Source organism: Podarcis gaigeae (assembly GCF_964106915.1).
Source record: "Podarcis gaigeae genome assembly, chromosome: 6".
Taxonomy (NCBI): domain Eukaryota; kingdom Metazoa; phylum Chordata; class Lepidosauria; order Squamata; family Lacertidae; genus Podarcis; species Podarcis gaigeae.
The window spans coordinates 94,104,524-94,129,457 of record NC_139682.1 but is presented as its reverse complement, the minus strand read 5'-3'; the positions used below and the strand labels follow the sequence as shown (position 1 = coordinate 94,129,457).

Below are 24,934 nucleotides of genomic sequence, written 5' to 3'. Positions count from 1 at the left end.
TGGCCTGGTGGCAGTAGTATAGATTTTCCAGCCAACTCAGCAGAAAAGCCATTTTAAGGGCACAGAAACAGCAGCTGCAGTATTTTCAGCAAGTTGATGCACAGTTAGCAGTACCTGTGATGGCTAACAGCAGCCTTCTTATTTTGCTATGCCTGGTCCATCAATTGCAAAGTTGATCTCATCTCTATCTGGATTTATCTTCTTACTCTCTTTAATAAAGTTTCTGGCCTTTCTGAAATCAGAAGCTTGCAGACTGGCTGATCTAGGTCACTTATTTCTGGTAGGTGGAAGTTGCGTGGACAAGTGTGGATTTTCCTCTTCCCTCCTTTAAAACAAGACCTCCTCCCTCCCCCCCAAAAAAAATACAGCAGTCTGTTTTTGACAGGCGGATCCAGACTTATGCTTCTTCATGTATGACTCTGCAAAATCCAACAGACTGTGTTAAATTACTACAGATGCTTTGATAAGGAGGAGCAATTTTCCTGAGTGAGCATATAGCAGGACTAGCCAAGCCTCACTGCAATGCTTGACTGTGCCGGAACTGGAGTAAAAGCACATCTTTTAGTTCCTTCTTTTCCAAATATGCTATATCGTTCTTTGTTTTTTTCTATTTGTTTTTCTGAAGAACAAATGCCATTTGTGATCTTATCCAGCGTACTGCCTGCAAAGATATTGGCTTATTTTTTTACCTTTTGCGGAAAAGAAGGCATCATTTTGGAATAAAACCAGCAATCTCTGCAAAGGATTTTGAGAGACTTAAAAACATAGTATTCCTGAAAGAAGGAGCAGACAGTCCATTGGTTGTGGCGAGAGATACTACCCTGTTTTTATCACCAGTTTATGCTGAAGGAGAGTGTTACAAGTGAAGGATCTCTGTTGCAGACTACAATTTCCACCCTGCATGGAGAAATCTACCTCTTCAGTTTTAAACTTATGGCGTGGTTGACTTTGGAATATCTCCCAAATGCTGCCTTTTACCCATTTTTTTGCAAGTTTCTGGATACAGAGTTGACATTGTAATTCACATTTAAACAAGAAGAGACGTATCCTCTGGTGTGAAGCTCTTCACAGTTTGTCAGGATCCAGTTTTCTAATGCCATCTCTCATCATGTCAGATTTCCCCCCCTTTAAGTCTTCATGGATGCACCGTGCCGTAGAACTGGTAAAATCAGACTCTGTTATGCAAAAGCATCACAGAAGGATTTGTTGGTGGGAATCTTGTCGTGGTTATTTTTTGGTGAAGAAAACCTCCTTTTCTGGAACTCGGCTGGTTGCGCCTCTCCTTTGACTTGGAGGATCAGGATAGATAGGGAAATAATCTGAAACTGAGGAGAAAGCTGGCTGCTGAGTGTCTGTTAATAGCTTGAAAGTAACTGATGAGGAGGATGTGCGTTCAGACCGATTGATTGAATAGCTGCAGTCTTCTCGTGCATTTCCTCCTTGCTCTCTGCAAGCTGTAGCGAGGGGAGGGGGAAGAGTGAGAAAAAACCGGCTTTCTCTTAAGTGGAAGTAGCACGGATCCCAAGGGCCAGGAGGCCAGAAATGGAACTTTAAGCTGCATCTGTCTCCCGAAAGGAGAACAGCGGGAATAAAAAATGCCAGCCGTCGGCATCATAGTTTACTCCCTTCCTTTTCAATCCCGAAGATAACAATGGACTTTTTCTTAGGATGTGGTTTTCTCTATTCTGTGCTGAGTGTCTGTCAGTTAAGCTGCATTCCTTTAAGCTTAGGTTTGTGAACTGGAAATGGGCAGCAGTTGTGATAAAGGTATCTTATCTATGGTTTTCTCTGTGAAAAAATGTACATATTGATCCTGTCGTCTTTGTTTAGGCAGATGTTGTGATCACAAAGTCATAGCTTAGGTCAAGGAGAAAGTGACCTATTTTTTCTTATCTGCAGCGGTTTTCATATTATGCACCATCAAGTGTGTGAATCTTTTGGTGGTCTTAGGTTACAGTCTTGTTCATGCATACTTTAGAGTAAGTACTATTTAACTCAAGACTTACTTACGGGTAAACGTGCATAGGTTAGGGCTGTTACTGTCTGAACTATGAATTATGACCATCCCTATGATATCGAACCTCAACCTTTAACAAATTACGTTCAGCGCAGTTTATATCAGGAGCATCTCCTTATTGTGCTTGGCAGAATTAACTCCCTTCATGCCTGAGTACTTTTCAGTTGCAGATAATATGTGTGCTGTAACTTTGCCAAGGGAGTGCTGAACAGAGCAGCGTCTTTTGAATTGCTTGCGATGTTCGCTTTGCAAACGAGAGTAAAGTTTCCATAACCTGTAAATAGTGAGAAATGTGTCTGTCTGCGGGAAGTGGTCTTTCATTTTTCTCACCTTTTCCCCTTCCCCTCTCCAGAGGTCCCAGCAGAGAGGTCTCCTCGCAGACGGAGTATCTCAGGGACAAGCACATCAGACAAAACCAACCCCATGGACCCATCAAATACATCTCCATTCAAAGTGCCGGTAAGTATCCTTTCCTTGGAAGGGGAGGGGTCTCAGCTGAAGGTCAGGGTGACTAAAATGGCCTATGAACAAACAGCATTCCTTATCAATTTGGGGTTAAGAATTCAGTAGGCAGCCAAAAGGCAGACATACTGTCACAAGTTGTCTGATTAATATTTATCTCCTGATAGACCCAAAACTTATCCCTGCCTTTTTTTAAATCCTTGACCCAAAGTCATAAATGTCTTAAACTATATGATAAGGCTGCATATGGATGGATCTCTGTTATACTGAAATACTTCTGATACCACTGTGTTGACTGTATAGTAGATAGCGAAGCTCTTTTCCAAATAAAAAACGTGTAGTTGGCCCAGGTTACACACTTTAGAAAGATGTCTGTTTTTCACCATAAGGTGATGCGAAAAGGACGATCGTGAGACCCATACATACCTTTCCATACTTCATCAGAGGGTCTTCTCCAGGTCACCCCACCTAATGAAGTGATGTGGGTGATCTCTATGGAGAGGACATTTTGGGGGGTTGCTTTCTGCTTATGAAATGCTCTTCTCAGACAGGCTTGCCTGGTACCTGCACTATGGTATTTTAGATGCAACAACCCATCTGTTCCCTCAGGCCTTTCCATTACTATTCGTTGGGTTCTTCAGTTTTTTGCTCCTATTCCCTCCCTTACTGAGTTTTATGCTGGTTTTAATTATTTTATTTGTTTTAGCTGCTGTGTGTTACACTGCTTTTAGCTGGAGTTTCTGATGTGATTTATTTTATTTTGGCTTTAGTGGTTTTATTATGAATTGTATTTTGTATTTTATTCTGTGTAAACTGCCTGAAGAGGTTGGTTGGATGAGTAGTACGCAAATCAAATCAATAAATGAGGATATCCTGATTTGTGCTGGCCACTCTCATAGATGCTATAAACTTTAAAAATCAGGTTTGCAAAATGTAACCCTTCAATTGCAAAATATATTTGCATTTTGGGTGCATCTCATGGCTAGTATCTGTGTGAAAACTCAGACTCAATGAGGAATGAGACCCTTCATTTGCCCAACTGGGCAAAAGGGCCTTACTTTCACAACAGCAATAAGGGGGGAAATCTACTTATCATTTCAGGCTTGCGTATTGGCCTTCAGTTTGCACAATGAGCCCTAATATTTGGTTATAAATTACTTGGGTTTTGTAACAATTAATCCCAAAAGCCAGGAATTTCTTCCCATAATTTGTTAACAATTGATGAATCAAAATTGTAGCACAACTGCTATAATATTTATGTAGCTTTTAATAATGATGATGATGATTATTATTATTACTACTACTACTAGAAAAGGCGACTCGGTTACTGCACAAATCAAGTTAAAGCTGACATGCTTTTTAAAAAGTATACCTTTTAAAAAAAGAAAAATGTGGTCAGCTACAATATTCTGGGCAGTAGTTTTATGATCCACTTACTGGTCTGCAAGAAATAGGCGAAGGGTGCTTTTGTTCACTTAATCCCCCAGCCTGTCTTACTTTCCCAACCTCTTTTTCCTCTCCCTCCTATCTCCATTCCAATTATTGAGGATAGAAATTTTCAGCTGACAATGGATTCAGTTCTATTTATGTTCTTAACATTAGGCACTTTTAAACTATTATACAAAGCCATCATGGATTGTTTTTAGGAAGAGACTATTTTGAGTTTTGCTTTCATTGAACTGGATCAGCGTTTAATGAGCTTTCGTTATATAATCATTCCAAACCTGGCATAAACTGTATGTTTGAGCATTTCCCTTTTCCTTTTTTTAAAAGTATTAAATGAATGACAGATCTATCCCAAACAGATTAAACACTGCTATGTCAGCATTTAGGTGATCCATGTTATATGCATTGTCAGAGTGAAGAGAGAGAGTTTACACTGCAGTAATGGGTCCTACTCTTCCTCCTATTTAACCTTTGAGCCACCCTGCCATAATCATTTGTATATTCTGGGATCAATATTGTACAGTTAACACAACAATAATTTATTGAGGCATGGAATCAGCTGCATTTCCTAATCTCTTCACCCAGGGAAATTTGTTTTAGCATGTATTTCCAAATGTTTACAGTGGTACCTCGCAAGACGAATGCCTCGTAAGACGAAAAACTCGCAAAACGAAAGAGTTTTTTGTTTTTTCAGTTGCTTCGCAAGACGGATTTCCCTATGGGCTTGCTTTGCAAGACGAAAACGTCTTGCAAGTTTGTTTCCTTTGTCTTGCAAGTTTGTTTCCTTTTTCTTAAAACCGTGCATTCACTTCGAGGAGCAACTCATAGCACGCGGTATGGTAGCCTTTTTTGAGGTTTTTGAAGACTTTGGTGATTTTTGAAGCTTTTCCAAAGTCCGTGCTTCGCAAGACGAAAAAATCGCAAGATGAAAAAACTCGCGGAACGAATTAATTTCGTCTTGCGAGGCACCACTGTATTATCAAATACAAACAATGTTTGACACTTGAGGGCCCGTTCAAATGACTTGATTTCCATTCACAGAAGTTGCCTGCAAGAACTTGACCCTTCTGGTTTGATGAGATGGTTTGCTTGCTGCTATTCCAATGATTATCTGTAAAATTAAGCATTGTATGAAAGATAGGCATGTGCTCATATTTTGTCAAGTTTGCACTTCTAGGCAGCAGAGACATGTGGACAGGCAAATGATTTTTAACTCTTTACTCAAGTATTTGGTATAGGATTGGCTCAACTTTTAAACTATTGGCTCCATGGAGTAGAGCCCTGTTATAGTAAAGTTATCCTCAAGGAGGAGGAGCACTTGCATGCAAAGCGTATTCAGACTTTCAGATTCGTTTACATTCTCTCATTTCAAAATGTGGTGAACACTGGATTTTCCAGGCAGAAATGTGTAATAGGCTTGGTTTGGCTTGTGAGCTAGCAAGATCTGGGTTCACATTGTAGCTCAGGTCTGAGGTTTATAGAGGAGTCTTTGGTGAGTTCTCTGTCGCTGCCAAAGTTTTTTTAGAGAGCTGTTGTGAGGATAAAATGAAATTAACCTGCAGAAATTTGCCCCTGGGTGGGATGGGATAAAAATGTAACAAGCTGAACTTCAACCTCTTCGTGCCCTCACTTCCTGGGTAAAACATGACATAATGCTCAGAAACAGATTGGCGGTTTCAAAATAAAGGCGTTAGAGATATGTTGCGTTCAGGGTGTGCCTGTGTGTGTGTCTTTTAAAAATGCAACCAGGCTATTTTAAAAATTCACTTCTGAATAGAACATTCACATCCAGTACATTTTCCGCAGTTGCCCGTGTAGGAGCCAAACAGTGGCGTCCATACAGAGAAGGCGACTCAACTGTACAACTGTTAATAGGCCTTTGTCCAGCGCTTGGAATTTTGATTTACAGTTACATAATGTACTGCAAGTGAAATGCTTTTTTCCTTGTTCTTTTTGGAAGGAACTCTTCAAAGAACTCTCTGGCTGTTGAGTGTTTGGAACTGCCCATATTTAGAGGCTGACGGTTAAAATTCAACTTTGCCCTTCCATTTAAATATTTGAGGTTACTATTTTTTACCAACTTACTGCATGATGAATATCCACTGATCGGCTTACACTTGGCAGTTTACGCTTACAAGGCATGACTCAAGAGTCAGATCCTGACCTCATAAGAGCGTAAGAGCCTGCTGGATCATGCCAGTGGCCCATCTAATCAGCATCCTGCTCTCACTGTGATGCCCAGATGCCCACCTGAGCAGAACAGCACTCTCCCCTCCTGTGTTTCTGGCAACTCTCATTCAGAAGCAGACTTCCTCTGACCATGGAGGGAGGCAGAGCCTAGCTCTCATGGCTAGTAGCCATTGATAGCGTTCTGCTCCAGGAGTTTTTCTAATCATTTTTTAAGAACCTCAGTGCCAGAGCCTGCCTATTGCCTCATGACTTGCCAGTTGTGCCCCCCTAGCCATGCCATAACCTTTGGGTTGCACTGATGCCAACAACAGCATTTCCTTGATGCCAGGAGACAAAAAGTCCAGGAATGCTGCAAGCAACCACACACACACACACCCCTTCTGAAGGAGAAGGGCCAGAGGAGGTGCTGAAGGATATTTTAAAAAGAGATTAAAGGCTGATACAGTGGTACCTCGGTTTACGAACTTAATCTGTTCCAGAAGTCCGTTCTCAAACCAAAGCCATTCCTAACCCGAGGCCCTCTTTCCCTAATGAGGCCTCCCACTGCCAGTGCCCTTGCACCTTTTGGCTTCCGTTTGTAGATTGAGGTAAAATTCGCTAACCGTAACACTGCTTCTGGTTTTGCAAAGTTCATTTACCAAATAGTTCGTAAACAGGGCTGTTCTTAAACTGAGATACCACTGTATTTAAAAAATATAATACAGTTATACCTCAGGTTGAATCTGCTTCAGTTTGAGCGTTTTCGGGTTTCGCCGCTTGCGCATGCGCAGACAGTAAAAATGACATCACGCGCATGCGCAGAAGCGGCGAATCACGATCCGGGCATGCACAGAAGTGCAGACATGGGTTGTGTTCGCTTCAGGATGCAAACGGGGCTCCGCAACAGATCCCATTTGTATCCAGAGGTACCACTGTAATGATACACTGGAAATAGAAAGGAAGGGGTAAGTGAGAAAAGCTGTTTAAGGAGGACGAAGTGAATATAGAATGGCCAAGGAAGCAGCATGAAAAACTGGCAGGATGTTGGGTGGGGGCGCGTGTGTGGGGTATGTATGTGTAGAGTTAAGTTTGAAAGTTTGAAAGAGTAGGATAAGAATCAACAGGAGATGGCTCAAGATACTTTTAGAGGCGGGATTGGAAAGGGTCTTTTAGACCAGCAAATTCTACATGAATGGTGCGTTAAGACACAATACCCCACAAAGCAAATAGCACAAGGGAAGCTAAGCTATGGAACTCCTTCCCACAGGAAACAAAATGGCACAGAATTTGACAATTTCCAAAGATGTGCTGGATGTTGATAGAAAAGGATGCTAGTAGTTTCCTGCTGACTTTGCCAAATTCTGTCTCCCATCTGCCGCCAGATTGACAAAGGCAGGGCAAAGGAATTCCACTAGTGGTTGGTTGTGAACTTTGAGCACTCCCCACCTTTTGGTCTTGTGCCATCATGAGTAGCATCTGAATAAAAACCTGTTGGTCAGTTTGTATTTTGCGGTATGTCTTCAGATATGCTGCGCTGCCATGTATGCAAGAAGTCAGAAGAACCGAAGACATGTTATTTACTTTCTTGTTCCTACAATTTTGTTCTCTACTGTAAATTCACCACAAAATATTCAGATAATAAGCAGTTTTCTCTGTTTCTTTTGATCAGAACTGCCACAATCTAATGGACCATAACATTGGGAAATATTTCCTGACATGAAGCCTCAATTTTCTTTTGTTAGGCCAGAGCTACTCATTTGTTTCAGCTTAGCATCTTCCTCTTGCTTTGATTTCATGCTTTTCAGATTCATGGCAAGGCTTAGTTTTACAGAGCAGAAAGCAACCTTCTCAAATGAAACTTTCTAGCTTTTGAATTATTTGTGAAGCCCTTCCCTGAATTTACTCCAGCTCAGTGACCTTGAGTTCTGTGCTGCAGGGGGGCTGCTGAACATGAAATCTTGTTATTGTCTCATAGATCAGCAAAAACTTTCCACCTTCTTTGTGACATACCTTTCAATGTATGAGCAAACAGTGCATGTGTACTTTAAATTTGCATGTTAATTCTGACGATTGTATGTCTATGCTGCCTTGCTCACCGAACCCAACATTCTTTTTTCTCTCTTCTGTGCATTTTTTTCATAATTTTCTTTGCCGTAAAACTTTTCCTACCTGTGTAAAATAACACTGGGTAGGTGTGGGGGTGGCTGACTTCCCTTTAATAAATCCTATTTGTTGCAACCCTTCAGATTCTTAAAAGTCTCTGCTTCTTTTGAGAACAGAGCTAATGGTTTTTGTTAACGGCCTTTAAATGTTTTACCACTAAAGTCTGCAGTTTATGCTGAGTTTTTGGGGTGTCAAGTTATGAAGAGAACCAGCGATCACTTCTCTGATTGCCTGGTAAGGCAAGTGCAGTTTTTAAAATAAAGTTATTGAATAGCCATACCAGAAGGAGCTTAACATCACTTTGCATTTTTTAAATACCTTGAGGCGTAAAAGTCATACAGGAATGCAGTGTTAAGCTGACACATTTTGCCTGTCTCTTAAGCCTCTTTCTGCAATGATATCATAATGCAGGAGTCACCAGTGCGACACCTGTGGGTTTGCATGGCCCCACAGAGGCCGTCCTTGGTATGCATGGGGGTCACATCTCCCCCCTGAAATTAGGCTTGAAATATGTTTTTTTATTGTAGCCAACAGAATAGGTTGTGGTGTGTGGCTGGTTGTAGTGTGAGTGTGTAGTGCCTATGGCAGTTGCCCTGGTTTCTGAATGGGCCCATGTGTCCAGAAAGGTTGACAACCCCAGTATAGTGTGTAACCAAAAATAGGTTTTGAAACTGAAACCAGTTTTCACCCCGGAACCCGATTTCAGTGCCAGAGAGCCCATCTTCCATTTGCATCTTAGCAAGTATTTTCCACCTCTGGACTCCTCGATAGGTTGCCAGAATGCCTCTAAGCATGTGCAGAATGCCCTACAGCACACTTAATTCACAGTAGCTAGTTCCCACGTATTTAATATCGGGAAACAGACTTTGGAGGAAATTAATGGAAGCCATGAACTTTTTTTGGCGCTGCATCTTAAGCCCTTACCTGGTAGTGCAACTATAGCTGGGGCTAACCTGTTAGTATTCTGGGCCCAATAATATCTGCTTAAAATTTACCTAGATGCAAACAATGTTGCATTCTGACCCGATCCTTTCTCACAATAAACTTATACTTACGTATTTTTAAACCTGGTTAAAGCTACTATAATTATTATTCCAATTTAAATAACGTGTAATCTTTTTTATAATGAAACATTTGTGTCTCAGATACCTTACCTGCATTTTAAGAGGATGATTATGTGCTACATGACAATGAAAATTCTATTCTTGTTATGCAGTGACCCTCCTGCGCTGTAGAAGAATAGTAACATCATGTTTTCCTTTGGCTTATGTATTATGAAACAGGGTGAAGTGGGGCTCAGCTGTTACTTCTATTCCTAAGCTGCATTTTAATTTGTTTTACTCTTCCTTTGTGCACAGATACATCCCCCTCTCCCTTTTCTATTAGATGAAAATGAAAGATAGAATGAAATATAATTGTAGTGTTTTTCTTTGCTGTTTCTATCCTGCCCTTCTGAAATTTGTACAACCTCCCTTTCTTCTTTGCCTCTGTGCATTAAACAGGCATGTTCCAAAGAGATGCTTACATTGCTTCCTCGTAACCGCTTTCTAGTTACCTTTTTATAAACTTCGAGTTAAGTTGTTGCATATCAGTATATGTCCATAATTCTTATCCTTTTGTCTAAATATGCTACCATACAGGTATACCTGGTGAGTTCCATCTGCTTCAATTTGCCTGATCATCTAGTTTTGCTAGATGCCTCCTGTTTTCCCCCTTTAGTTTTGTAGAACCCAAGAAAGTTGCCACTGAGTGGATTTATTTACCTTGCAATTTGTCCTTCTATTAAAGCGGGAGCGGGTGGCGCTGTGGTCTAAACCACTGAGGCTCTTGGGCTTGCTGATCAGAAGGTCAGCAGTTCAAAGTTGCTCTGTCCCAGCTCCTGCCAACCTAGCAATTCAAAAATACACCAGTGCAAGTAGATAAATAGGTACCAGTGCAGCGGGAAGGTAAACGGCATTTCCGTGCGCTCTGCTTTCCATCACGGTGTCCCGTTGCGCCAGAAGCAGTTTAGTCTTGCTGGCCACGTGACCCGGAAAGCTGTCTACAGACAAACGCCGGCTCCCTCAGCCTGAAACGAGATGAGCGCCGCAACCCCATAGTCGCCTTTGACTGGACTGAACCATCCAGGGGTCCTTTACGTCTATTAAAGCAGGGCATATCTCTGTACCTTCTTATTTCTGGTCCCCGGGTTCATTTCCTTGCAAACTAGTTACTCTCTCCCCCCGCCCTATTCTATAGTGTTCACCTCTCAGTGGCATCTTCTGAAAAAAGAGTTCTCCTTCTCCAGCATGCATGCTCTGAGACCAAATAATTTTCTACGTTGTAGTGGCTTTGGTTATTGTGGCATCCTGCTATTTTTATTGTCATTGTTTCTTGGTTTATTATTTGGTTTACTGATGTCCTACAGTTTGAAGAAGACACATTAAAATTATATTTAATGAGGCAGGGTAGAAATATATTAATTTTGTTAAAATGGGGGGAGGGGGATAATGTTACTGCCGTCACCAGCCCAGGGATTTAAGGAGCATTAGCTTTGTGGAGACGTAGCCCATCTCATGGGAGTTTTACTGAGAGTTCTTGCTGGTGTATAGGACCTGTTTCATCTGGGTTTGGGATGCCCCTGTCTATAGACAGCTTGCAAGCCGATTACAGTTCAATCCAATGCATTTCCACCAGGAAGTAAGCTTTGTTGAGTTCAATCATACTTAGGTAAATTGTACCCATAGAAATTGGTCCCAGGTAAGCATATACACAATTATTGCAGCCTTAGTTAGTTTTTAGTGCACCTGCTAACACGTTTTGTTACTGTGGAAGACAGGATGTATTTTTATTGCTGAGGAGCAAATTTACAGAGTCATACCACAAGAGAAAGTCAGTTTTCAATTTCCATGCTTCAAGTATCTTGATTAGGCATGTTCAAGGTTATCTAAAGCTTATGCATTTGAATCAAAATTAGTATAGTGGTTAAAATTGAGGTTGGGATCTTGCTTCTGCTATATATCTGCTGGGTAGTTTTAGGAAAGCCCCTCTTTCTTGGCCTCAGACCCCACCCTACTGTCATGTGGAATAATGCTGACCTAGCTTAAAGTTCTTACAAGGCTTACAAAGGAATAGATGGGAGACATTTTGAACACTCCAAAGCAGCCTTTGCCAAGCTGGTGTTTTGTATTACAGCTCCTATCCCTGACTGTCAGGGAACTGCCATCGGAGCCAGAGGGAGAGGGAGGGCTCCAGAGGGATGCCGGAGAGCGTCCCAGGAGGGAGAGAGGCAGCCCATCTTCTGGGAAAGGAAATCAGCGTAGCACCAGTGGAGAAGGGGAGCAGATGGGGGAATTGGCGAGGCGGTCCCATGACTGCTTGACAGGGACCAGCGGGGAGAGCACGGGTCCTCCGCTGCTCACACCCTCCCTGCGCAGAAGGCTTCCGCGCAGGGAGAGTAGGCAGAGACTAGGCGTCAAAGAGCTTCTTTGCTGGAAGAAGTTCAAGAAACGCCCACTGATAGATTCTGCCAGCGATTGAGGCAGCCACGGGTGAGTGGCTGTCCAGAGAGAAAGGTTCGCCCAGGTAACCCAGCCAGGTGTGGCGCCGATTTACACACAAGCAACCCCTAGAACCATCACAATGACCTTTGCCCATAATGGCTGAGGCTTGATGGGAGTTGAACGTCTGGGGAGAACCAAGTTAGTGAAGACTGCTCTAAAGTACAATATTAAAACTAAGCCTACCATCATCAAATAATCATAAGAAAAATAATATTCCTTGCTGTCACCTTGTTCATACAGCCTCATGTGTACCTTGACCTTCCCTTGTATAGATGCCTTTGTTATTCTAGTCTGCTTGCAACACTGGGCTCAAGAGAGAGCCTAAAGCATGTATTGATTATCCGCTTTTTAATGGCACTTTTCAAAGTCTGCACTAAAACGTCCAGTGAACTGGGTTGATTTTTTATGCTATGCACAGCTACATAAACACTGCTCTTAACAAAGCTGCCATTTCATTTTTAGGGAAGCCTACTTTAGCATTATTGTTCTTTCCACCAGCATTTTTGACAAGAGATCAACAGCTCTCTGTTCTCAAATGAGCTGAATTTTTTATTACTCGTTTCTTCATTTTACCCCATTTTCCTACATACAGTTTACTCAGGATGAGTTACAGTAACAACATGCTTTTGAAATTATATTAATTAAAGCAAAATAATTTAAAATGCCTAAAGCAAACAGAACTATCTGGGGCATCCACTGAAAACTTTAAAGTTTTAATTTATCATGATTTGAAGGTAAGGTTTCTGTTTTCTTCACTTGATAGCCAATAGGCATCTAGTGGAATTAGCTTTTAGTAGTGTTGAAGCTCACAATCTGTAAACAGAAGCCCTGCTAATAGGCAACAAATAATTAACTTAGTCAAATCCTCCTTGCTATACTAATCTTTCTACATAAAAAGTAAAGACAGTTTCATTCAGATATCATTACTGAGTCTATGAAGCTTATTGTTTTTCCAACCTAGTGCAAGGTGTACATGTAAACACTGATGGCAAGATTTTTACTTCTCTCATAAAATTTATATAGTGCTTGATGGTGAAAACAAAGCAAAAGCTCAAAGCAGCTTTCCTTTCTCTATGATGATGATGATGATACCAGCCTTCATCCAAAGTTTTCAGGGCGGTTCACAAGATAAAAACCCCAGTTTGTAACGTCTTCTTGTTTGATGCACGAGTTTTTTTACTGAGATCAGGAGAGTAAGCACATGCTTAATAATAATAATAATAATAATAATAATAATAATAATAATATACCCCGCCCACCTGACTGGGTTTCCGCAGCCACTCTGGGTGGCTCCCAACAGAATTAAAAGCACAATAAAACATCAGGCATTAAAAACTTCCTTAAACAGGGCTGCCTTCAGATGTCTTCTAAAAGTTGGCTAGTTGTTTATTTAATAATAATAAATTTTCTATGTCATCTTTCATCTGCGGATCACAGGGTAGTTTATAAAGAAAAGTTATAAAGAGAAGTTTTTGCCTGGCACCTAAAGATATATAATGATGGCTCCAGATGAGCCACTCCACAAACAGGGAGCCACTACAGAAAAGGCCCATTCCCGTGTTGCCACTCTCTGGGCCTCCCATGGAAGGGGCACCCAAAGAAGGGTCTTAGATGATGATCACAGGATCTGGGTCGGTTCATAGGAGCAAATTGCGGTCCTGAGCCGTTTAAGGCTTTATAGGTCAAAGCCAGCACTTTGAATGGGGTCTGGAAACTAACTGGCATCTAGTCCTGTCAGGCCAGGATTGGTGCGATATGCTTGAACCCTCTTGCCCTGTCGAGCACCCTGGCTGCTGAATTCCGCACCAGTTGAAGTTTCTGAACCATCCTCAGAGGCAGCCCCACTTCAGTGCTCCAATCTAGAGATTACCAAAGCACAGATGACAGAAGTTAGGCTATCAGCCAAAGCTGATAGAAGGTGCTCAGCGCCCCCAAGGCCACCTGAAGTGATCTAGAAAGAGATTTCTGTTTACAGTGGTGCCTCGCAAGATGAAATTAATCCGTTCCGTGAGGCTCTTCGTATAGCGGTTTTTTTCGTCTTGCGAAGCAAGCCCATTGACAGCTTAGCGGATTAGCGCTATTAGCGGTTTAGCGGCTTTTAGCGGATCAGCTGATAAGCGGCTTAGGGCTTAGGAAAAGGGGGGGAGGGAAAAAAACCCGCAGGAACTCGCAAGACATTTTTGTCTTGCGAAGCAAGCCCATAGGAAATTCGTTTTGCGAAGCACCTCCAAAACGGAAAACCCTTTCGTCTAGCGGGTTTTCCGGCTTGCGAGGCATTCGTCTTGCGGGGCACCACTGTATTATGAAATTCTTTGAAGGAAACAGGAGCTGATGGTGGCGCATAGCCTCTTCGCACCAGCATCTCACACACATAGGCTCAGTTTGCCTGTAACACGAAGCCAAACATGAATGTGCTTTGCTGCTGCTGCACTGCTGTGAGCCAAGCCATGATTGGGCTTAGCATGTCATACAAACCTGGAATCGTGGTTTGTTTCCTCCAGGCAAACCATGAGCTGTAAGCGAAGAAAAAACCTTGGTTACAGCTCATGGTTTGTCTTGGTCTGGGTTCAGAGGGTACATTAAGCCATGGTGATTTATTTATTTAAAATATTATCCGGAAGCTTTCTGGGCAAATTTATTCATGTGAAAGCTTTCCTGTGTGAGACTGCTTTGTTCAGGTGTGTGACTATGGTAGGTAGCAGAAACGGAAATATTAAATATGGCCTTCTGATAGTTTACAATAACATGTTAAATTGTAAGTGCTCTTACATTTACTTCAATATTTCAAAAAGATATCTGTGCTGAGGTTTGATGAGACATACATTAATTTAAATATACTCGATAAATTGGGGCAGGATCGCAGACTTGCTTCCTACTCCATCAGACTTCCAGTTAGCATCACTTGGAGTTTATGCCACCCTGAGTGTTTCTGCATACATTTATAGTTTACTTGCATTTAATTAAAAGGCACACATTACCGCATCAATTATTTTAGGTGTTTGCTGTGGCCTTGTTGCTGACAGGAAGCGCTTGATTCCCTGGGGTTCCTCCTTAGTGACTTTAAAGCACAGTGTGCTCTCTACCTTTTCCATTGGTCTGGATTTGTGCCTGGAGCACAAGGTGAGGTGTGTCTGTCTGACTGCCATTTGAATTTAGACTGTGAGTTGAGGAACCTCCCTGTGGCCTTCATAGTGGAATATTTTCTGACAAATAATTCCTTTCACGATTACCAAGTTAATCGTTACTCAGCAACAGGTTTCCTTTACAAAGAAATCATAATTTGAATTGTTTCGCTTCTGTGCCTTTTTCTTTTAGGGCTTCTTCAGTAAACGGCTTAAAGGGTCAATCAAAAGAACGAAGAGCCAGTCAAAATTGGATAGGAATACCAGCTTCCGCCTTCCATCCCTTCGACCCACTGAGGACAGGTAAGAATCGTCATGGAGGGTCGCTCCTCTTCCCTTCCAGACATTTGGCAAGTTGCATTAATCTGTGGATATGCTCATATTGCGTATGAAACCAGGAAGTCACACTTAGAACGAAGGTTACTTATCTTGTTGTGTTTTTTCAAAATAGTTGGCATAGGTTGCAATTCACAACCTACTTACACTACTTATAGCCCCATTTAAAAATCCATGTTCTTCTTTGTAGTCTCTCTGCAACTGGTTTCTGAGCCTGTTCAAAGCTTCATTTATAACAGGGTTCAGCAAACTTTTTGAAAAAAAGAAGAAAAATGACTGAATTCCTATGCCCCACAAATAACCCAGTGGTGCATTTTAAATAAAAGGACACATTCTACGCATGTAAAAACACCAGGCAGGCCCCACAAATAACCCAGAGATGCATTTTAAATAAAAGCACACTTTCTACTCATGTAAAAACATGCTGATTCCTGGACTGACCGCGGGCCGGATTGAGAAGACGATTGGGCAGGATCCGGCCTCCGGGTCTTAGTTTGCCTACCCATGATTTATAACATCCCAGAGCTGAACAGAGCTTTGGGGGGAAGCCTGACTCTGGTGCACATGCTCAATGGGTGTGGCTCCATGTTTCCATTCGGTTCCTTTCAGCTACTGCAGTATTGCTTGGAATGTTTTCAGAGTGTCCTCCTCCTCTGAGGAGACTGGGCTGAGTCTGGCTACATTTCCTCCCATTCACACCTATAGCAGTGGTCCAAATGGCATTGCTAACTTGTTTATTGCGGCATAAGCTTTCACTTGAGGAAACCAGTGGATCATGGACTATCGAATGATGAAGTGATAGATCCCATAGTTATTTGAATCCTGGGTATTTAAACCTTCTTTAAAAAGGGTTTAATCTTCTAAGAACTGGGAAGATCCCTTGTTCAGATAACTGTGATATCTTCCACCTCACCTCTTCCTATGGCGAGAAGAGAATGGTAAAGGACTTTCAATCCTATGGGTTTATTCTCCTCACTTCCCAAGACCATTTGGGCTGAAAATATTGTCACACAAGTGACAATATTGTGGCATGCTTATTTTCATTTTCTCATCGGGGCCAGTGTTGCTATTTGCAGTGGTCATAGTGTGCTGCCTCAATCGATATCATTATCTTCTTTGCTTAGAGAGCAGCAAAATAAAATCATGGTGACAGAAAAGCTTTACAGACATCTAACTGCCTTGTTAATTCTATGATTTGTGGAAAGCCTTTCTTCCGGATATGACTTTCAGTGGACAGCATTTATTCTTTAATCACTGTAGCAACTATAGGTTTCTTCTGACCCCCTTGTTTTTGTTTTGGTGTATCTTATTACTGGACTATAAAGATGGATTGCACATGATCTATTATGTGGGCTCTGCTGTGTTGGGTCCTAGATAGTGAGGGACAACAAGCTCGGGGGGAGAGAGAGTTCAGATTTTGTAGGTACAGTGGTGCCCCGCAAGACGAAAAGAATCCGTTCCACGATTCTCTTTGTCTAGCGGTTTTTTTCGTCTTGCGAAGCAAGCCCATTGACGGCTTAGCGGATTAGCGCTATTAGCGGCTTAGCGGCTTTTAGCGGCTTATCAGCTTAGCGGATAAGCAGATAAGCGGCTTAGCGGCTTAGAAAAGGGGGGGAGGGAAAAAAAGTCAGAAAAACTCGCAAGACATTTCGTCTTGCAAAGCAAGCCCATAGGGAAATTCGTTTTGCGAAGCGCCTCCAAAACGGAAAACCCTTTCGTCTAGCGGGTTTTTCGTCTTGCGAGCCATTCGTCTTGCGGGGCACCACTGTATCTTCAAAGAAAGAGCCATGATTTGGGAGGAGCTCAAGAAAAACAATGTGTGTTTTAGGAACTGATGCCAGTTTATAGATTAGCACTGCTTGCATGGTTGCTTGTCTGTCCCCACAGGCTTAATGTCCATATGCAACAATAAACAGATACAAGAGGGAACCTGTAACGATTGATGGCAGAGCTGGGCAGAGGGAAGACAAAAGTTTTAAATGATTTGTTTCCCCAGCTGGGTTGGGCAAATACAGAGGCTTCTCTAAACCCACCCTCTCCCCATAACAGTTGGCTTGGAAACAAACAGAAGTTTGCCTCTGAAAATCCCAGTTCTTTCTTTCCCTCTCATTACTTCAGAGGTGTGGGTTAAACCACTGTGCCGCTTGGGCTTGCTGATCGAAAGGTCAGCAGTTCGAATCCCCGCAACTGGTGAACTCCCTTTGTTCGGTCCCAGCTCCTGCCAACCTAACAGTTCAACACAGTGCAAGTAGATAAATAGGTACTGCTCTGGCCGGAAGGTAAATAGCGTTTCCGTGCGCTGCTCTGGTTTCGCCAGAAGCGGCTTAGTCATGCTGGCCACATGTCCTGGAAAAACTGTCTGTGGAAGCGGACAAACGCTGGCTCCCTCGGCCTTTAAAGTGAGATGAGCGCCGCAACCCCAGAGTCGTTTGCGACTGGAATTAACTGTCAGGGGTTCATTTACCTTTACCATTATTATTATCATTATTATCATTATTATTACTATTACCCAGGACTTCCCTACTTTGCTCACCTGCCTCCCTCCCCAGCACCACCATCCCTTCCTCTTACACTGAGGGAGGGCAGGGATCTCTGACCCTCTCAGAGCATCGCTGCCTCCTGCCCATCCAACTTCGCAACTGGATTTAATTGTCAGGGGTCCCTTTACCTTTACCTTTTTACTTCAGAGGCACAATGACCAGAAGTGGGAAGGAAGACTGTAATTCCCATCATCCCTGACCACTGGTCCTGCTAGCTAGGGATCACGGCAGTTGCAGGCCAAAAACATCTAGAGGGTCGAGGTTGAGGAAGCGTGGTGTAGACCAAATAACTATTTTATGGAGCTTGGAGGATAGTTTGAAGACTTAAATCCCCTGCTGTTTTTCTGCAAGGGTTAGTGGTATCCTCAGTCAGTTGAGACCCTCTCCTTGGTTGCTCCCTTCAAATTTGGCCACATATGCCAAAAAATACAGCGGATATACGGCATCTTAAGTCTAGAGTGTACTCTCATCAAAAAACAACAACAACTAACGCCTGTGAGCTTTCTCCCCTTTCCGAGTGACAAGGAGAACACTGTACATTTTTTTCAGACTTAGACCTTCAGGTCAGTGTTTTGTTTTGTTTTTAAAAGCCATTGCATTTAAAAGCTGATAACCCGCTTGGCTCAAAAGCCCTTTAGGACAATAGAAAAGAGGAAATCTTGAGCAGACACTTTTGTCCATATTGCAGTCTGAGCTTGTTCGAAGAATTGAGTTACCTAAATCCCAGAGAGGACGTAATATGAGAAATGACAATCGCCCTTACCCTCTCTGCTGGCACATTCCTACATCTTTCAGGTTCCTAGTCTCCAGCTACTGACACAGCTCATTGCTACAACCTGTTAGCAGTAGATTGCACTTGCTTTGGTCCAAATAAATAATTGTGTTTCAGAGATACTCTTTGCCTGTTTCAGAATTTGCTTAGCCTACTGAGTTAAGGTCAGGACTGGGTCTCAAATCCTGATGCTCCCTCCCCCTCCCTACTGCTCCCCTCATTCCATCTCTAATACAACAAGGGGCCCTGGCAATTCTTTTAAATGGTTTATTACTCTATTTATTACCCACAATGAGGGAAGCAGGGCAGGGAACATGCAAGTCCACAGCCTGCTATTGAGCTCTCTTAACACAGAATCTCAGCAGAGAAGTCCTATTTGAGCAGGTCATATATTTCTGTGCCTAAAGGTAAAGGTAAAGGTACCCCTGCCCGTACGGGCCAGTCTTGACAGACTCTGGGGTTGTGCGCCCATCTCACTCAAGAGGCCAGGGGCCAGTGCTGTCCAGAGACACTTCCGGGTCACGTGGCCAGCGTGACATCGCTGCTCTGGCGAGCCAGAGCCGCACACGGAAACGCCGTTTACCTTCCCGCTGGTAAGCGGTCCCTATTTATCTACTTGCACCCGGAGGTGCTTTCGAACTGCTAGGTTGGCAGGCGCTGGGACCGAGCAGCGGGAGCGCACCCCGCCGCGGGGATTCGAACCGCCGACCTTTCGATCGGCAAGTCCTAGGCGCTGAGGCTTTAACCCACAGCGCCACCTGCGTCCTGTATTTCTGTGCCTAACGCTATGTAAATATGCAGGGTTGATAATGAAATTTCACAATATTGAGGATTTTAGGGGGGGGGAAGGCTGTATGAAAAAGAAGAAGCAGAAATAGTTGTAATAGAATGTAGGAGGGAAAGATTTAGTTACAGGACAGATCGGCCGTACTGAGCAAGGTTCTGGAACGATTGGTCACAGACCAGATCCAGCTGCTCTCGGAGGACACTGATTTTCTAGATCCATTTCAGTCGGGGTTTGGGCCTGGTTTTGACACAGAAACTGCTTTGGTGGCCCAGTATGATGATCTCAACCTCTCAGTGGCTTTCATTACCATTGACCATGGTATCCTTTTGCAGCAGCTGTCTCAGTTAGGGCTGGGTGGCCTTGCTTTCCAGTGGTTCCAGCCCTACTTGAATTGTCGTTCCCGGAGGGTTTTGCTTTTCAGCCCCTTGGAGCCTTCAATGTGAGTTTACGCAGGGTTTGATCCTATCCCCTCTGCTGTTCAACATGTACATGAAACCACTGAGTGGAGTTTTCTGGAGGTTTGGAGTCAGCAAGATGCTGATGACACTCAGCTCCACTCCTCCTTTACATCTGCAGGTGAGGCGGCAGAAGTGCTGGACTGTTACCTTGCCTCAGTAATGGACTGGATGAGAACCAACAAACTGAAACTCAATCCAGATAAGACGGAGGCACCGTTAGTGTTGGAATTTAGTATTCCAATTTTAAAAAGCAGAAAAGTGACCACTTTAGACAAGATCCAGAAAGAAGTGCTCTCAGTTGGGATTTAAGAAGCTGAACAACCTTTTATGCCGTGTTCAGTTTTCACTGTTGCTGGAACTTCGTAAAAGTGGCCGTTTTTGAAAAAATACAAATCCTTGAAGGCTGCAAGGGTATAGGGGGGAGGGTATTACTACAAATAGTTTCATCCTAGGAGACAATCTGGCTATTTAATTTCGTTTATTGTCAGATAACAGCTGGCGGCTGAGCATGCTGAGCTTTTCTCCTAGCTTCTAGCATGAGGGCTTTAGCTTGTAGTTATGAGTAACCTGATAGATGGCATCATTTGTGAAAGTCATTAGGGTTGGAGTTTTGAGTAGCGTAGGGAGCTCACGTTCCTTCCTGGAACATCTTGTTTAAGCTTAATGCTTTTATCTTGTTTAATATTAAAATGTGCATCTGTGATTCCTTGTAAATCTCCATTTTAAATGCTGAAAATAGTTTCTTTCCTTTCAGTATTTTTGTAACTTTTATACTTTTTTTTTTTTTAATCTGATCAGTTCACACTGTTGTTAAAGGATGAAAGACATTTTTCTATAATTATTTCCCCACAAGCTTTGCTGGGGATTGGTATGGTTAATATTTTTTCCAAATGCTGTCACCAGTGGGCATCCCGAGCTCAAGACTATCATTGTCTGAGGCTCCACAAATGCCATTTTATAACAAAGCAAAATTGTCTTAGCATTTTCTCTTATTCTGAACAGGAGTTGGGGAATGAAAGCAAAGCAAAAAAATAGATCAAGGGAGGAGCAGAGACGTGAATCCTATCCTTGGAGGGGGTGTCAGGGAAGCCCCAGCCCCTGCAAAAATAATAGGTTGCTGCTTTCACCCCTTCAGCCAACATATATGGGAAATAATACTGTAGGACATAGTGCATTGTTTATAAGGGGGTGGTCTGATGGAAAGCCAATCAGCCTCTTGATCCAAATAAAAAACAGCTTATTTTTTAAAATAGTGATTTCCCTGTTTCGCCTGTCTTTTAAAAGGGCATGCTGTGAGTTTTACATAGTCTGTGGTAGGCGAGTTGTGCAGAGAAGCAACTATCAGCTAAACAGGGCTTTGCCACATCTTCCTATAAGCAGACTCCTTTGACTCCATAGTGGAGTTTGGGCTCAAATCTACTCCCTACAGTCTATAGAACCTGAAATACATTTGTAAATGTCAAGACAAAGATAGCCGTTTATAAACTGTAGCATTAAGCTACAGAACGCTTCTGTAGAAACGGAAGAGTGAAGAAGACTGATAAGATTGATTATTGGCAGCAGAAGAATCCTGTTTGGATAGTGAGTGGGGATTTGTGTTGGGACGTAAAACTCTCATCTGACAGTGGGGAAAATTACTTCAGCTTCTGTACTGGTACCAGTAAAGTAGCCGCCTTAACATACAGTGGTGCCCCGCAAGACGAATGCCTCGCAAGACGGATAACCCGCTAGACGAGAGGGTTTTCCGTTTTGGAGGCGCTTCGCAAAATGAATTTCTCTATGGGCTTGCTTCGCAAGACGAAATGTCTTGCGAGTTCCTGCGGGTTTTCCCCCCTTCCCCCCCTTTTTCCTAAGCCGCTAAGCCGCTTATCAGCTGATCCGCTAAAAGCCACTAAACCGCTAATAGCGCTAATCCGCTAAGCTGTCAATGGGCTTGCTTCGCAAGACGAAAAAACCGCTATACGAAGAGCCTCACGAAACGGATTAATTTCGTCTTGCGAGGCACCACTGTACTATGCCTGCATTATCCACCCATCTGAGGTCTGCAGCAGTTTCTCTTGACAGCATGCAGCCCGTCAATCCAATCCAAAAGTGCTGTGCTAGTTGCCTGCACAAACGACTCCTCTTTGGGAAGAAATTGATGGGCACATGTTGAAATGACGCCCAGCCCAGGAAGAACCTCTGGCTGAGGAGGCCGGATGTTTTTTCTGCATTCGTGGTCTGACCTCCCTTTAATGCACCTGCGTATCAGGCCAACTCCTTGGCTACCCCAGCTTTGTCTATAGCTGTTGAAATGCAACTTTTCCTTTGTTTCTCAGTGTCTGGCAGCAAAACAGAACTCACTTATCCTTTGCATTATATTCAGCAGCCTGTTGCTGTGACGTCCCCAGAAAATAGAAGTTTCTCTCGTTTACCCAATCTTAAGATCAGTTTGCCACATGTCCACGTCAGTTTTTAAAGTTTCTTTTAAGTCCTCACAAAAAAATTGTCAGCATTTTAGCATGTGTTTCTTGCATCATGCACATTTTGGGATGCAATTTTGCCTAATAAACACACTTTTGCAAGCAGTTTTCCTTAATATAATGCATTTTTGCGTATTATCACAAATATATTCATGCTTTTGCACGCTTTCCCCTAATACATGCTTTCTGTACATTTTGTTGATGGTGGTGAGCTGGATCAAAAGATTCAGAGGTATGAGTTTTAAAGGAAAGTTTGTTTCAGACTGCATATTGTTTCGGAAAGTGTGAATTAGGTAGGTTCATGTGAAAATTCAAACTGAACAGAATTCCCTCCCCACCCGGTCTCTACATGTTATATTACCTCTTCATATGTTCCATCATCCATTGCCAATTTTAGGCTCCCCAGAAACAAACGATCTTATTGCCAAGACACCTACCAATTTTTTTTTTAATTTTTTTTTCTCTATGGAAGGAATTCTTCCATCCTACAAGCCACAACTGGAAATTCCAATATTCTTCTTAAACATTTTCCTGAACCCACTGAGGGCCTTTGATTCCACAGCTGTTTCAGGAAGGCTGTTGCATAATTCTACACCTCTAATAGTTGAAAAACGTTCTTTCAAATTTCTGTCTATATTAGTTAATGACCAGTTTGTAGCCATTGGCTCTTCTACTTAGAGACCATTTTCACTTCCATTGCATGTGTTTGTTTTAAAGGACCATTTCCAATCAATCAAGCAAAAATCCATATTCTACAAATTACTCACATGTATTCATAAGGTGAGATTCTGTGCTAGTTAATAAACATGACTAACTTAGGTTCCTTAATTTCAGTAGTTCCCCTCTTAGTAGGACTTAGTTGACTACAACCCATAGAATTTGGGTTTCCTGACTGGAGAAACTAGACTTGCTTAATACAAACCTTTTTGACTTTAATTCATCAGAAGACCAAAGTGCAAACCCTGCCTTCTTGCCTGTGGTGCAAAAGGGAATTGGGTCTTCCATTCCTTCAAAGTCTCAGGCCCACATCATGCATTACAGTGGGTACAAGTTTATGATAAACTTGTAAAATGTGAAGCATCTACATCCACTCTCCCCACCCCCAGATTTATACTGTGCAAGCAAGTTGGAGAGCAAAGTTATTTTTAAAGTATTTTAGCAGGCTATAAATGGAGGAAAGTCAGATATGTAACCATATCACAAAATAGAAAGAAGCTGTACTAAACCTGGACCTATTTTAGAGGTTATGAAGTTGCTGTCACATATTATGTTCCAGGTTCAAGAAGAATCCTGTAGGCATGAATAGTTGTTTGTTTTTCTTTTTTTAACGTATTTTTTATTAAAGATATATTGGCTTACAAAACTTCTGTTTCAGTGTATCTGAAGAAGTGTGCATGCACACGAAAGCTCATACCAAGAACTGACTTAGTTGGTCTTTAAGGTGCTACTGGAAGGAATTTTTTTTGTTTTGACTATGGCAGACCAGCACGGCTACCTATCTGTAACTTGGCTTACAAAAGTATGTGCAATGTCCCTTTTTTCAAGTTACATTTTCTACAGATCATTTTCATTTGTTGAGACGTTAGTGTTAGTTGTTCTTGTAGTTTTACTCTACTGTTGTAAAAAAAAGAAAGAACCCCACATGCTATGCAAAGCAGCTTACAGAAGCTAAAACCCACATTAAAATTAGTAAGCTAAGCAATACTAATATGATAATAAAAGTAACAGTAAAAGCAGATATTTTAAATGGCAGCAGAATTTAAAGGCAGGCAGCTAATAGACTAAAATAATATATTAAAAGTCCAATGAAATAACAATCTTAATGACTACAGTGGTACCTCAGGTTACATACACTTCAGGTTACATATGCTTCAGGTTACAGACTCCGCTAACCCAGAAATAGTGCTTCAGGTTAAGAATTTTGCTTCAGGATGAGAACAGAAATCGTGCTCTGGCGGCAGCAAGAGGCCCCATTAGCTAAAGTGGTGCTTTAGGTTAAGAACAGACCTCCGGAACGAATTAAGTACTTAACCCAAGGTACCACTGTATTTGAGAACTAAGAGGAAAGAGGCCTGGTGGGTGTCCCCAGGAAGAATGTTCCAGTGTCTTGGTGCCACTGTCTTACACACCTGGCCATCTGATCTAATGCAAGCATGAGACCCAGAACCATAAACCTCTGAGATCAATCTTAACTGGCTGGCAGACACATGCAGAGTTACTAAGGCAATCCCCAAACCGTCCCCAGACTGTAATGGCTAAAACCAGCACTTTAAATTGAATCTGGAAACGAAAAGGCTGCCATTGCAGTAATAGTCTTCAGCCTTTTCAACAAGTGTGCCATGTAATTAGATGTTGCCACTGCTGGCATATACTACATTGAGGGGTAGCCAGGATGACTAGGTCAGGTCCTGCAGCTGCGATTCTTATGAAGACTGATAACCTAGGTGGATCTTGGTTCTGTTTAAGAGCAGGGAGCATAGGTGCTAACTCCCAGGGGCCCTGGGTGCCTGAGCACCCACAAAATTCCCCATGAAGGGGCTAGGCACCCACAATTTTTGTTGCCAGGGCCATGCACAGTGCATAGCACCCACAGCCCTGGGCACCCATGGTCGTGGGGCCAGTTGGCACTCCCAGCACGGGCACATACTCAGGTTCACT

General features: G+C 42.5%; 1 protein-coding gene across 18 annotated transcripts in view; it reads left to right on the top strand.

Moving 5' to 3' along the window:
* The window catches only part of RASAL2 (RAS protein activator like 2), a 222,203-nt gene that overhangs the window by 139,345 nt on the left and 57,924 nt on the right, over window positions 1–24,934 (top strand). For 16 of the 18 annotated variants that reach the window (XR_014565523.1, XR_014565524.1, XM_083743739.1 and 13 more), the window contains 2 exons: window positions 2,370–2,476; window positions 15,115–15,224. Coding sequence is in view for 16 of the 18 variants with exons in the window: in XM_083743739.1 (XP_083599865.1) it covers window positions 2,370–2,476; window positions 15,115–15,224 (217 nt within the window). In the remaining 2 variants the exon portion in view is untranslated. Of the gene's footprint in view, window positions 1–278; window positions 1,768–2,369; window positions 2,477–15,114; window positions 15,225–24,934 lie in introns of those variants that run through there. The other 2 variants (XM_083743743.1, XM_083743742.1) reach the window with 2 other exon arrangements.